Source organism: Vanacampus margaritifer, chromosome 4 (assembly GCF_051991255.1).
Source record: "Vanacampus margaritifer isolate UIUO_Vmar chromosome 4, RoL_Vmar_1.0, whole genome shotgun sequence".
Classification (NCBI taxonomy): domain Eukaryota; kingdom Metazoa; phylum Chordata; class Actinopteri; order Syngnathiformes; family Syngnathidae; genus Vanacampus; species Vanacampus margaritifer.
In genome coordinates this window covers 13,381,074-13,395,360 of record NC_135435.1, presented here as the reverse complement: position 1 = coordinate 13,395,360, position 14,287 = coordinate 13,381,074, and the positions used below count along the sequence as shown (strand labels likewise).

The window sequence follows — 14,287 nt, the reverse complement described above, 5'->3', positions numbered from 1 at the left end:
CACCCCCTGTGTTAAAGCCCCCCCACACACACAACTTCAAGTCAGCAACTGCTCCTAGTTTAAACTCATTTCAGCCTATTTGAGGATCAAGCAAGATGCTGCTGCTTAGTTAAAACATATTTTAGCAATGTTTGGATTTGGAGAGATAGGGGTAAGCCCTTACTGTATTTAGCAAAGCACCATAAAAGAGGCGAAAGTATACTTTCGAACTGCAGCGGAAAAGTTTGTGGGAAAATAAAGATGACAACCATTACAGTAAAGACCATTTGACCATTTATTTTATCAATAGTGGCGTGAAGTAATGACAAACTAAATGTTTTATTCTTGAGTAGATTTTTTAACTATGTGTATTCTACTTGAGCATGTAATTTTCTGATGATATTTTGCTTTTAGCTCAGTTTTTCTCAAATAGGGGTGCGCAGTGTGATGCCAGTGAACTTTTCTTTCTTCCTTTTTTTATTTTTATAGTTCTAGAATAAAGTGTAATTACACATCCACTCAGTAGGTGGTAGTGTAGCTCCTATGCAGAGGCGTACTTACAGCAATTTTATGGACAAATGATAATATTTATAATTGCGGTGGAGAGTAGGGGTGCAAAAAAATCTTCTACCTTGGGAGGGTAGCAAAAATATACTTCAGAAGCAATGCTTAAGCTTCAACATTTGAAAACAAGCATCACAATGTTAGCAGCTGTTCATGCTAGCTAGCCCTGGGTTTGAAAAGTAACAGACATGCCATGGTAGCATGAACCCCCCCTTTCTCAGTACAAGTGCTATCTTCTTCATTTCCTTTCAGAATTGTAGATAACTGACAATAAACATAGTTATTTTTTGTATTTTTGTTTACTTTTAAACTAAAGTACATTTGATAGTTTATGCTTTTTTGGTTTTACTTAATTGCCATAGTTGTATCAGCACTGCTTTTCCCAGTCTTCTTAACAAAAGTTGTGGTTATAGTGCTGTGGTGGAACTGCCTCAATGCATCATGCTGTGGTGTTTCTACTGTTTTAGCCCCCGCATAAAAAAGGAAAAGAAAAAAATGTAAGAAAAAAGAAACAGGGGTACACTTGCTTGAAATTCTTGCAATTTGAAATTGTGCTTGAAATGATAACTACATCTACTTCTAAGAACACGTAAAATGTGTGTTTTCTAAATTATCTAGCATGGTTTCAATGAGAGAAAAGTGAAATTTTTGTTAAGTGTGTGATGTCCAGCATGATCAAAAAGGTTGGTCATTTAATAGCATATAAAGTCACGTACACTAAATAAGGACTTTGCCACCTCTACAGGAAACGCTTGAACATTGATTTTGAAAGTGCTTGAATTTGTCCTTGGGTAAGGACACCATCACTGCAGAGCCGGAAAATAAACACATTGTTATGCTGTAAACATTGTAATGTTGAATATTCTCTTGTCTGCAACGTTTACATAGTCGTCAGTCATCGTGTACGTAAACAACAACGAGGAGGGGTGCTGCTGTGTTGCGTGAGATTATCATCGGAGGTGTCAGGTCACTCCAGCCAGGTCTGCGTTATGGCACAATGGAGGTCAATTTGCACCCCATTTGAGATGCAGGTTAGCAGATGTGTGAGAATCTCTTTTGCGTACGCAACGGTCCTCACCCGCTCGCACGTGCACACACACTCCCACACTCCGGACAACCTCCATTGTGAGCTGTGAAAGTTGCATCTGCATCTGAATGCTTGCAGAGGAAACACTAGCTTGCACTGCTGATCCCCCTGATCCTAGTTTGACACTTCTTGCATGTCTTTGTCCCCTACTCGTTCCACCCTCTTCCGCTTTTTTTTTTTAAACGCTTGTAAAGTTCTTAGTTCTGTCCCCCACTTATATTGAGTCATCAACTACTATACCTGTGTTGCATTTCTATTACTTTGAATCCTTTTTTTGTCAACGTTCCTCTCAGTCCTGGGTTATTTCTGTGCTGTCGCGGTACCCTTGTTGAGTACTGAATCAGCATGAAGCCCATGAGTGGGAGAGGAGGGTGGTGGCGGACAAATCAATGTGTTCAATGTTTGCTTGGACGCAGGTACTGAGAGTCAGGATGGGTGAATAGATATATGGATTGATGGGTGTCCGGTGATTGATGGCTGTATTGATTGACCCTTTTTCCGGCGAATTGGCAGTTCTACTGGGGGTGTAATGGCAACGTGACACAACATCAGTGTGTTTTAATGAGTAATGCCAGTGCTTTCTTTCTCCCTACATCCAAGTCCTAACATTAGAACAACCATTCATAATCTTTTATTGTTAAATACAATGTTTTTATTTAATCACAGTGGTTAAGATACTGTTTGACAGACTGGTGAAAGTGTTTGACACCAGTTGGTCCGGACGGATTAATTTCTTCATGGTGGGAAGGTTGATGGATAAATGGCGGTAGGAGAATAAAGTGATGGAAGGAGAAGTGAGGGAGCTCGAGATAAAAAAAAAAAAACAAAAAACAGAAGGGCCGTGCTACCGCCAGAGCCCCACGTTTCCCTTGGGATCCCGCAGTGTGTCGGTGAACCCCAAGGGGTGTGCAAGGGAGGGCCTCTGGTTGTAGAGGAGAATGCGAAGGGCTTGGCCTTAAGGTTGGGCTGTCCTGTGCAACACTCCCTTATTTACTGCCAGAAATGCCAGTGCAGATGGCCATGTGTCAAGGATGGGGGTTACAAGCTTGAGGCCAGTGCACCTCTGGGGGAGAGGTTTTATTGCAACTATTTCCCAGCAGATAATCAGAGGACATGGCAGGTTAAGCGTACTCTCATTTCTAATGAAATGCTTTGGGAATAAAATTAGTGGCGGCAGTAGCTCATCTGTAAGAATTTGTTGGCTTGTCTGCTTCAACTACTGACTTATGTGGTGCCCTTGAACAAGGCACCAAATTGAGTTGAAGCCCTATTTGCATGTCCCTAACCATAACAAAGCACAAGTGCTAGTCTTGCTAACACAACACACACTGATGCGTTTGGAAATTAATTGGAGCCGAGCGCACTATGCCTCTCCATACATACACACTCTCCGTGTAGTGCACGCACTTCAGAGTGTATTTCCGAACGTACGCTTAGAACAGGCTCACAGAATACGTGGCGGCCATGTTGGCAGGTGGCGACTGCCCCATCAAATGTAACTGAAAGCATGGATGCGTCTTCATATTGACGTATATACACAGCTCAAAAGGAGCGTGTCGTATGTATCTATTCATATCCATGGCTGTTATTTACAAGAGCGAGTCCTCACGTATGATGTGTACACGTCTCTTGAACATGCTATTTTTACAATTGCTTTTTGGGATAAGTTTGGTTTAATTTTACATTTGTGTGTTTCAAGCTTTTTTTAAATATATTTATTTTTAAGTTTCTACTTAAATGGCTTTTTTTATACCATGGAATAAGTACAAACAATATTTTTTTACTTTAATGATTTTTAGGCCATGAGAAAAGTATGACACAATCATTTTGTTCTGTATTGGGTTCTTTTTTGGCCACAAATAAAAGTACTTAACGGGGGATTGGTTGTAATGGAAGACCCCTCACCCCAATTACATGGTTAAATCGAGTTTTCACTGTAGAGTAAATGTATGAAGTTAATCAGTCTAATATTGAACTAACTATAAACCAAATAAAATAATCAATGTTTACAATGGCCAGAAATGACTGAAAACACTGTATTTATGATAGGACAATATTTTGCCTAGTGTTTAATTAATATGTGTAACTAACTAGCCAATTTTGTTAAAAATAAATAAATAAATAAAAGTTTCCACTATGTGGTAAGATTTAGTTCAAAAGAACATGTGCTCTTTCACTTTTTCCAGCACAACCCTGTGATCAGTTAATTGATTGGGGTGAGTCACCCCATTTTCCTACATACCCCGGGTGGGTTGACCATTCCAAATCTTTACTCTACCATTTGGCGGAAATGTGGCTAATGACAGTTGCAGGAGCAGCGGTACACCAACTCGAAGAGAAGATTGTGTACCATGTTTTGGCATTGAGTGTTCCATCAGATGGCAGACTCCCAGGGTGGGAGTAGTCTGGACTGAGCCTCCCGAGTGACCTCTGATTGATTAAGAGGCCATTTCTGGCACTTGGCTGGCCTCAGGCACCATTTGTCACCTGACAGCGATGTCCCGTTGAGAGGCTCCTAGTCCTCCAGTCTACATGAGGACCTTTTCTCTAAATCCCCAACTTGGTTAGATCCACAGGGGCCACCCATGTCAAAAATTTGTCCGCTCACTCTAATCTCTGTTTTCTGGATTACTGTAAACCCCAAACGGTATGTTTGAACAACACTTAATGAGACACTTTCTCAACTGTGATTTATTTTGTAATGAAATACATTCATTATGACAATCATTGGGAAATAGAAACGGAACCACTATGCATTGCCTGGCAACATCTAATGGACAAGTGTCTAGTTTCGATTTGGCTAACTTCTTGTGAGTGTCACAGTAAACAGTACATTGTAAATGGTCCACAATCTTATTGCAAAAGGGCAACTGCGCAGAATGACTGTCAAGCTGTCACAGTAACACTTATCCTGCAGATTGCACATTTGACTGGGTATCTACTTTATGAAAATAGTTTCATCAGCAGAGGTCATAGAAAGGTGACACGTTTCTTTGCTGCCAACATGATAAACGCACGGCCATAGTGCTGGAATATAACTATATTTAGTGGTGAAATGACCTGTGCTCTGCCTACTCACATTGCTGTTCCCGCCTCCTTTTTTTTATGAGACCATTCTGCTGATAAGGGGAAGGCAGAATCTACTCAGTCATAACATGTTTTCTGCTCTGAATTTAAGGAAATGACAAAATCTACATTACTTTGATGCAATCCTGCTGACTGTCACATTTACTCAAGGCGATGCATGGAAATGTATGAAATAAATTGTGCAGTAATGTAATTTTATTTATTGGGGTTTTCTCAGGGAAAATGAGAAAGCTAATCTTATTCATAGCTAGTGCTGTGAGTAATTTGCGGCCAGCGATAAGCGACCACATCAACATGAACTGCTGACGATAAAGTGACACACGTGACATTTCCAACTCATTATTTATTGATCCCATTTCATCTGCTGTCTAAATGTTTTAATCTGCTTGGCCATCGTCATGCACACATGGACGAAAGAAAGAGAAATGCTCCTGGATGTGAGTTGACGGTAATACCGTTGCCCTCGGTCTTATTCATGAAATGGATAATGATGTGCTCGTAACGCGGTGCCATCTTGACCCCGTTATAACAATATTTCCACCAATTAAGAGCATCAGTTGAAGCCTTGGTTTCAAACTGATATTCACTTAAAGTTCCTTAAAGTCAAAATAACTATTTTAATTTGATACAAGACAGAGAAGAGTGTTAACAACCCCCTTATCTTAGAAAAATTACTGAAAAATAGTTGTATCCCTTAGAGGCATAAGATGGAAAGCCATTGCATATGTAGGCTGAAGTTTTGCCTCCATATCCTTTATCATCCAATCACCAATGATTGACATGGTGCGAACATCATTTTATTTTCTTAAGAAAATACAATCTAAAATATGTATGCTGTTTATTAAATCGTAGCATCTCTTTAATTAAGACAACATTCGTTTAATGTCGGTATAATCACGTCAAATTAGCCATCTACATATGTCGCGGGGTGGAAGTTCCACGGATGCACAATACATTCACCCAGTTGCAGATATCAGAAGCAGCTGCATATTATGAATGAATGCAAAATAGGTCTCATGTCGGCTCGTTGAACTTCTGCTCAAGTAAACGAAGCACTAAACAGTCAGAATGGTTGCACACAAAAAAAAGGCAATTGTTCAATGGAGTGAAGCACTGTTCATAGATGTGTGTATAGCTCCGTGCTGTGCTGTTTTCAACATTGTGTAACCGGTCATGTATCAGTTGTTGTTTACATCTTTATTAACTGACAAATGAGAGAGCTCGATGGCGATAGTATGAGCGAGACAATCAAAAAGTATAAAAATGACCAAAAGAAATGATTAATGTGACATCCCACTTCCCAAGTCTCCCTGGATCGGTTCGCAAAAATTAATCAATGAATTGTGTGAATGTTGAAAGCACTACTTCTACATTGTTTGACCGATTCTAAGTACAGTATTCCAACTTCATCATGCTCTAAAAATTCATACTTTATCATTCCTATTCAAAATTCAAAGTGTTTAGCAGATTTAATTTACCTTGCCATTGAATCTCATGCATTTCACCCGTTTTTAAAAATTTTTTTTAAATTTTTTTTAACACATATTTCTACATTTTGGACCCACAAAATCCCCCTTCATTTCCAATAACACATTCAATAGTTCCCATTCTACATTCAAAAATGTTCAGCTCATATAACTCACTTTGGGAAAGATTTTCAACATTCCCACATTCCCAAAATTCTTAATTTTTTAAATCTCATGTTGCACAATTTTCACCAATATAATTTCACATATATTGAATTATATATAGCACATATAATTCAATATCATTCCACTGTTTTCAACAACATTTTGCACATTTTCAACTCTACCCTTCAGTATCGTTCAATATCATTCAAATCATCCAATACCATTACATATCTTTCCACATCTTTCAACATTCCACCTCACCTCATTCTAGATCATTTTCCATATTTTTTTATTCATTATTCACAGGCACATTTTTCAGAAATTGCTTAATCTAGTTTGAAAAGAAACTGCCATAATAATAATAATAATAATAATAATAATAATAATAATAATAATAATAATAATAATAATAATAATAATAATAATAATAATGATAGTCGAACCTCAGAGTTTGAACGTCTCGGAACTCGTACAAATCAGACTTCAACCAAAAAATCAGAGTAAAGAATGCCTCGGAGTTTGAACTAATTTTTCGGAGATTGAACACCCAAGCAAAGCAAGCTAAGCTGAACATAACTTGAAAACGGGTAGCCGAGTGAAGCCGAGCGAAGCCAAGCAATGCCGAATGCTCACGTTGCGGTAGTTGAGACGATGCACTGCTCATTTCCAGTCAGATCATGAATACTCCCAGAGGTGCTCCATACTCGCGAGTGCATTTAGATTTTTCCATGACAAATTTTGTCGCCATGGGCCCAAAGAAAGACAACAGTGGCAGCAAAGAAAAACATACAGTGCTGGGAACCACAGTGGAATTAAGAAGGAGATTATCGCGCCGTTGTAACTACCTGTAAATACTGGCACGAGGCTGTTCAACAACGTGCCTGACGTTAAACAACGCCTGCTTAGTAGTCTATCAATATGCCCAATGTAAAATACACAAATTCAGCACTGAACTAAATAGCATTTATCATCCACTGATGCCATCACACCACAACAAAAAAGGTAAGGTATTTTTTATTGTTTAAATACTGTACAGGGTGTAAATGTAAAAAACATTAATAGAAATAAAAATATGAATTTTCTGTTTCTGGAGCTTGGGAACGGATTAATTGCATTTACATTATTTCCTATGGGAAAAAATGTTTTGGAGGTTGAACAATTCGGACTTTGACCACTTCGCAGGAACAAATTATGTTCAAACTCTGAGGTACCACTGTAATAATAATAATAATAATAATAATAATAATAATAATAATAATAATAATAATAATAATAATAATAATAGTAGTAATAACACACACTTTTCACTCTGAATTCTCTTTACAGTGTCTTCAATGTGGGCGATTTGCCCACAGGGCAAACTTAGAAATGATAATAACGAATTCCCCCCATTTTCTGTTCCTTTCATTCCAGCATCAATCCAATAATATATCTGCTTAAACCGTCAGTGTAGCTCCATTAATGAGCACTTAAGACTGTAGCAGATTATACACGTCACACTGCCAGAGATGAAGCTAATGAACAGTCGACATTTTCAGGAAGGAAGGATATGACTTGGTGGAGGGTGGAGAAGGATATGCAGGAGGGGGGGTTAAAGTGTCACCAGGAAAGGAAGCAGCACAAAGGTTGCTTCGTTCACACGCTCTCACGTTTGGTCTATTCCGGTGTGTCATGGCGCTGGCACACACATGGCATGCGTAGACACAAAAACACATGCAAACAGGTGCGGTGTGTGCCGGTGACAGTATGGTGAGCAGCTGTGTGGGTAGGAGCTTCTTGCACAGGGTGGCGGCAATTGCATTCTCTGACCTTACCACCGGATATTTGACGCACACGCAAATACAAAAGTCTAAGGGCAGCTGCATGGTGCCAGTCATGGGGGCCCCCAACAGGCTGCACACGCTCAGAAAACGTACTGTCTCCTGCATGATATTTAATCTTTACAGCAAGCCTGGCCAGCACAGCTCATTCCAAATCCGAGGGAATTTGTTACCGCTCGGCCCTCGTGCTGACTCCAAATGGTCTCACAGCCTGCCAAGGGTAGCACACTTATACCTCTACTGCTGACCCAAATATTTACCTACCCCCTTCACCAACCCCAAGCTCCAGTCCAAAAGCTCAGGCCTAAAAAAAAAAAGACAAGAAAAGAAGATCCCACCTCCCATGCAGGCTGCCAGTCGCCAGTTAAGTCTTCCTTGGAGTTGGAGGCTATCTGGGATTTAAGGGAAAAGCCTTTTATCCAGGGACTTTTGTACAAGCTGGGGCCAGCAAATGTCTCATGTCAGCAGAACACATTAAACACTACAAATGGCATCTTTTCTGCTCCACAGGGGTCACCAACAAACTTTGCTGGGTAAAAAAAAAGGTCACAAATGTGTAAACATCAATTTACAAGACTTTGGAGGTTGGGCTTTGTTTACTTATTCATGAGATTTATCCCTTTGCTGATTTTATTAGCCTACTTGTTCATGCTGGATTTTATGTGTGGATGTATGTAAAGGATTCATTCTTAGCTAGCATGTTTAGTACAGTGGTTCTCAAACTTTTTACAGCATTACCAGCAAAATAACGACTTAGCTCTCAATTCCCAATTTGTATATTTCACAATAATGTAAGCCACTGTAGGATATTGCACAGTGAGCATCAACACTGTGCTTGAATATAGGAAAATTAAAGAAAAGTACTTGAATGACGATTCAATTAAATTATATTGCACATAATATTTAAATACATCTTTGCACAGTAGGAAAAAAATATAATTTTACTTACCTGTTATCCGTTCCAGCTTCAGTCGCCAGACTGTAGTCGAGGGGACACTCAGGGCCTCTGGAGATTGTGCCCGTCTTCCGTTTCCACACAATGGTGGAGCACGGTAGCCAAAATTGTCGTCTTGACTCGTGTTATTAAGCAAAGTCGCCACCTTTGCTCAGATTAAAGTTCCTCAATATCTTTTTTTTTTAAGTTGAAAGATGCTATAAAAGTACTTTTTCCTCTAAGGCACAGGAGCCCAATAATCAAAGGACTTCAGAGCCATTTTGACATTGTCTGACTTTATTAACCGAATAAGTCAATCAATTACGTACTATCATTTTTTAGCGGCTTTTTAATTAATTTTCAACAAGACAATACAGTTTGGGATTGTTCATGATTTTGGGGTAGCCCACACCTGTATCCACTAGAATAGATCTGCCCCAGCCATTGAGCCAATCACCTCAATCAGAATCAAAGGAAGAGTAATCGAAAATAAAATGATAATTTTTAAAGCAGTGTTTACTTTATGATTTCAGCTAATCATTAATTAATGTGATATGCTCACAAATCAGACTTTGACACAGACAGCGGAAAATGGAGGAAAACATTTTCACTTCTGGAACTGAAATATCTAATTCCATTAATTAAATTACAAAGAGAAATATTTCTGTTATATTTTAAAATAGTTTCTTTGAATATCTAGAAAAGCAGGCTGTGTCAACAGTTACTTTTTTGTATCTGCTGCGGGCAGCTAAAAAATTGACGGCGGGCCACAAATGGCCCCTGGGCCGTAGTTTGGACACCACCGCTCAGGCACAAAATTTGCGGCACATTGACGCCGGTTTTCCTGATGAATGATGAGAAGCTTAAAAAAAAAAAAAAGACAAATTAAGCAGTGACGGAAGTGGGTTTTTGTGTAATCGTCACTAACTGGGTCAAGTAGCGACGTTGAACGATGAGTGATGGACTGACGGACAGTTTGTCGGTAAGCCTACTGACAATGTCTGTTGGAACTTAAATTAGGGTGAAAAAGTGATGACAGAAGTGTGGTCAAATAACATGACAGACGGTTTATTTTTGGTTTGAAAAACTGAGGACTGAGAATGATGGAAATATTCCCGAAAGATGAATGATGGATCGGATCAACAAAATTTAGCAAAATTCCCACCTCTGGTTCTGTGTTTACAAGATCCGATACATTAAGTCAAGTTCCCATATTCAAATGTTACTTTTTGCTTGAAAAACTCACCCCAAAGAGTTTTTCATCTTCGAACAAATTATTATACATTAACAACTGAAAACAATGGATTATGCACTAAAGTTACAATAACATAATGGATGAAAGACTTTTTACAGTGCATGGCAGCCTTAGAGTGCCTCATTGTGGCGTCGCTGAAAAGTCCCAATGCCGTATATACTCTATCAGGCCTTAAGCTAGGGGGAATAAACTCATTAGTTCAGGGGCGGAAGGAAAATGCTTTTTAAAATATTTTTTATTTTAAAATCATGGTATATAACGTCAGTTATACACAGATGTGCAGGCCAGCCCTAAATAGCGGGGCTCAACTGTAAATACATTGTTCAAAAAAATAACACAAATGCAAATGGTACGCGGCAACATTTTGCCCGTATGAGTTCCCAGCGTGTTATATCTACCTGTTTTGCATATATGTTGTTCCCAGAATGCATTGTGTGGCGCAGTTAATGAAGGACGTTAATCCATGTCATATGTATTACCAGTAGCTGAATGTGTGTCATATTCAGCAACTTTATGTTTGATTTATGTTGTTCTGTTTTTTTTTTTTTTCAACTAACCGTAAGTTTAGATTGTTTGTAAATTAATGACATCCAGGACAATTCTGTGTACAAGTTGCATTACAAAATTCTATGTTTTGATTTTGGCCGTCTGATTAATTGGTCCGACATTACTCTTTTTTTTTTTTTTTACTTTACAAGATCATTTTATATGCCGGATTAAACACTTTAGCGGGCTTGATCTGGCCCACGGGCCGTATGTTTGACACCCCTGCCTTAAGCGGATATATTTTTATTGCTCCATTGGAGAGAACCTCTTAATTTTTCATCTCTTTAAAGCCTCAATTTATATGGTTTGGCAATTTCTCTAATCCATCGAATTTGGCACGGTTGTTAAAACACTCCACTGTGTGGTGTGTCAAATTTACAAGACATATTTACCTTCACTTTACAGGGATTTTTAGCCTCTGGCCATTAGAAATGTCGCTGTCTTCTAGAGTTAGACCAGGTGTCTACGCACATCTAGCTGGCGGAAAGTGTGTGTGAGAGAGAAAATGAAAAGAATGATCATGTATGCAAGCATGTCAGTGCCAAGTGCTGGGATGTACAAGGCAGACCAGTAGATGGAATTCACTGGAGCATCTTTAGCGGTTATCACACCCACATCAGTTGCTCATCTGCATGCAGATGCTTTCAACTGCGGGGCAATGTTTATGCACACACCCACACCATGCCTGCTCACACCAGACACACGATCCCTGGACCACAAACCCACTGTTCTTGTGAGTAATACCATTGCCTGATCCACAGACCACGTACATATGCTTCATTTTATAAGCGTCAATGTTGGTATTTACGTAACGAGGCGTAAATCCTGTATCTAATGTTATGGCTGGAAGTGTATGCCAGCATGTAATAGGTTTACCTTTCTTCCAGTGCCTTTCTTCCATGTGACTTCTGTTCTTTGTCCAGCCGGTTGCAGTGAGTGAGAGATCCACCCCGTGCCACCTGTCCATTAAAGAGGATGCATCAGGAGAGGCAGTGTGGAGGAGAGCAGCTGGAGAAGGTAATCCCGTCTCTCCAGGTCAGCCGTCAGACAAGCTCGAGCGGGCCCTACTTACTCTGGCCTAATTAGCACACGTCAACAGGGAAATCTCTTCCTCTCACACCCAGTGCACACCTAGTTTTGCAGCATGGCGTCAACGGGTTAATTCTTTCCAGACTTCAAGCTGAACGTTTTGATCAGCTCCAACATGCTTACTTGGCAGCTTTGGTGTCACACCGTCTCAGAGGATAAGGGGAAAGATTAGAAGGAGATGGGATTAGATTGAATGCAGCGCAGTTCAAGAATTGAAGATTTCTTACATTTTTACTTTCATGTCAAGTTGGGGGTGCCTTTATATAATCGGCAGCGCTTGTGAAGAGACACTACAGAGTACATCGCAGAAAAGGACACCTACCTTGGAAATTTTACAGGTCACTCAAATAAACATGGACTTGAAGAATCTCATGGAGCTAGGTAGTTTGCTTTGGATATTTACACTATGGGCTCCATTTTCATAGACAGCGCACGTGTGCTCGGTGTAAAAACTGGCACATCTTGATTTTCGTGCCGGGGCAAATCTAGTTGACTGTTTTTTTTTTTGGGGGGGGGTTGCCAGGCGATCTGGAGGACAGATTTTTCTTTTACACTACACCTGACTGTTTGGTGCCAAAAAAGTAGAATAATCTTTACAGTAGACCAGGTCTAAGTTGTGGCGCAGGTGGTGCAACACGATTTTGGTGGATTTGATCAATGCATAGGCAGACAGATTCTGCGCTTTGCTGATATGTTTGGTGGATGTCATCGTACTTCATTGATAAATATGACAACAGCGTGCATCAAACCCGCTGAATCCTTGAAATCAATTTATTGAACGTGTTATCATGTTATTATATATATATTTTTTAAACACCTTCTGGACAGCATCATATATACATCCATTTAGATAAAGAAATTAGACCTTTTTTTTTTGTTATACACTATGTTATTGAAAATACACTTGCCAGTCTCACTAGAGTAGTTGTAGTGGGCAGCAATGTACAAAGTAAATAGCAATGCAGATTACAAATCTGGATTGGCTGGCAACCAGTTCAGGGTGTACCCTGCCTACTACCCGAAGTCAGCTGGAATAGGCTCCAGCATCCCCCGCGACTCTTGTGAGGACTAAGCGGTTAAGAAAATTGATGGATAGATAGATCATATAATGCATTTTTAGGATGCTTAGTAGGATACAATGTAGTAATCCACAACCATGGATTTGAAGTTAAATGAAATTTTGCGGCAAAAACAAAATAGCATTGACTCTGGATCTGAACATAGATCACATAAGAACATTAGAACATTATTTAAACAATTTAAAGAGAGATTTTCCACACAAAAAACAGTGGAACAACAGATGAGCAATTAGACTTGGTTTTCACTGAGATCTGCATTGACATACAGTACAACGGTACCTTGATTTTTTGCTTCTTTGTGTTGTTGCAAGCAAACATTTAAAGTTAAGAGCAAGCTTCAGATACTTCTCCGCTCAAGTGAATAGTTGTCGCTGTTCTTTCAGACGCTCAACGAGACAAACCAGCCATCTTAATGACTTCACACAGTGGACCAGTGATTCTCAACCTTTTTTCAGTACTTCCCCCTGTGAAATAAAAAAAAAGTACCACCCCCCTAACCAGCGCAAAATTTTTCGTTAAAAAAACAGTGTTGTGCCATCATTGTCTGATTTATTAAACTTTGGAACTTCATTTGTACGGTGGTCTGTGTTGAACTATATGGAAATCAAAAAAAAAAAAATATATATTTTATATTATATTTAATATAATTAAACTAACCTGCTTTGGTATCATAGTAAATATCCATCCATCCATCCATCCATTTTCTTGGCCGCTTTTCCTCACTAGGGTCGCGGGGGTGCTGGAGCCTATCCCAGCTGGCTTCGGGCAGTAGGCGGGGTACACCCTGAACTGGTTGCCAGCCAATCGCAGGGCACACAGAGACGAACAACCACACTCACATTCACACCTAGGGACAATTTGGAGTGTTCAATTAACCTGCCATGCATGTTTTTGGAATGTGGGAGGAAACCGGAGTACCCGGTGAAAACCCACGCAAGCACGGGGAGAACATGCAAACTCCACCCAGGAAGGCCGAAGCCCGGACTCGATCTCACGTCCTCTGCACTGGGAGGCGGACGTGCTAACCAGTCAGCCACCGTGCTGCCCTAGTAAATATCTATTCTCAAAAATAAATCATTAACTTAATTTTAAATACAAATTTTAAATGATTGACAGGTGATCCTAGGTGGCATATGACAGGTCGAACCATTCTGGTTTTAGGACAATGAAATTTAATGGCTTAATAAATATAAAATTCATTTTATCAACTTAGATT

General features: G+C 39.6%; 1 protein-coding gene across 1 annotated transcript in view; it reads left to right on the top strand.

The window, feature by feature from the left end:
* The window catches only part of LOC144050925 (uncharacterized), a 167,551-nt gene that overhangs the window by 59,698 nt on the left and 93,566 nt on the right, over nt 1–14,287 (top strand). Inside the window, exon 4 of the mRNA XM_077564616.1 lies at nt 11,827–11,920. Within this exon, the coding sequence (XP_077420742.1) occupies nt 11,827–11,920 (94 nt within the window). The remainder of the gene's footprint in view (nt 1–11,826; nt 11,921–14,287) is intronic.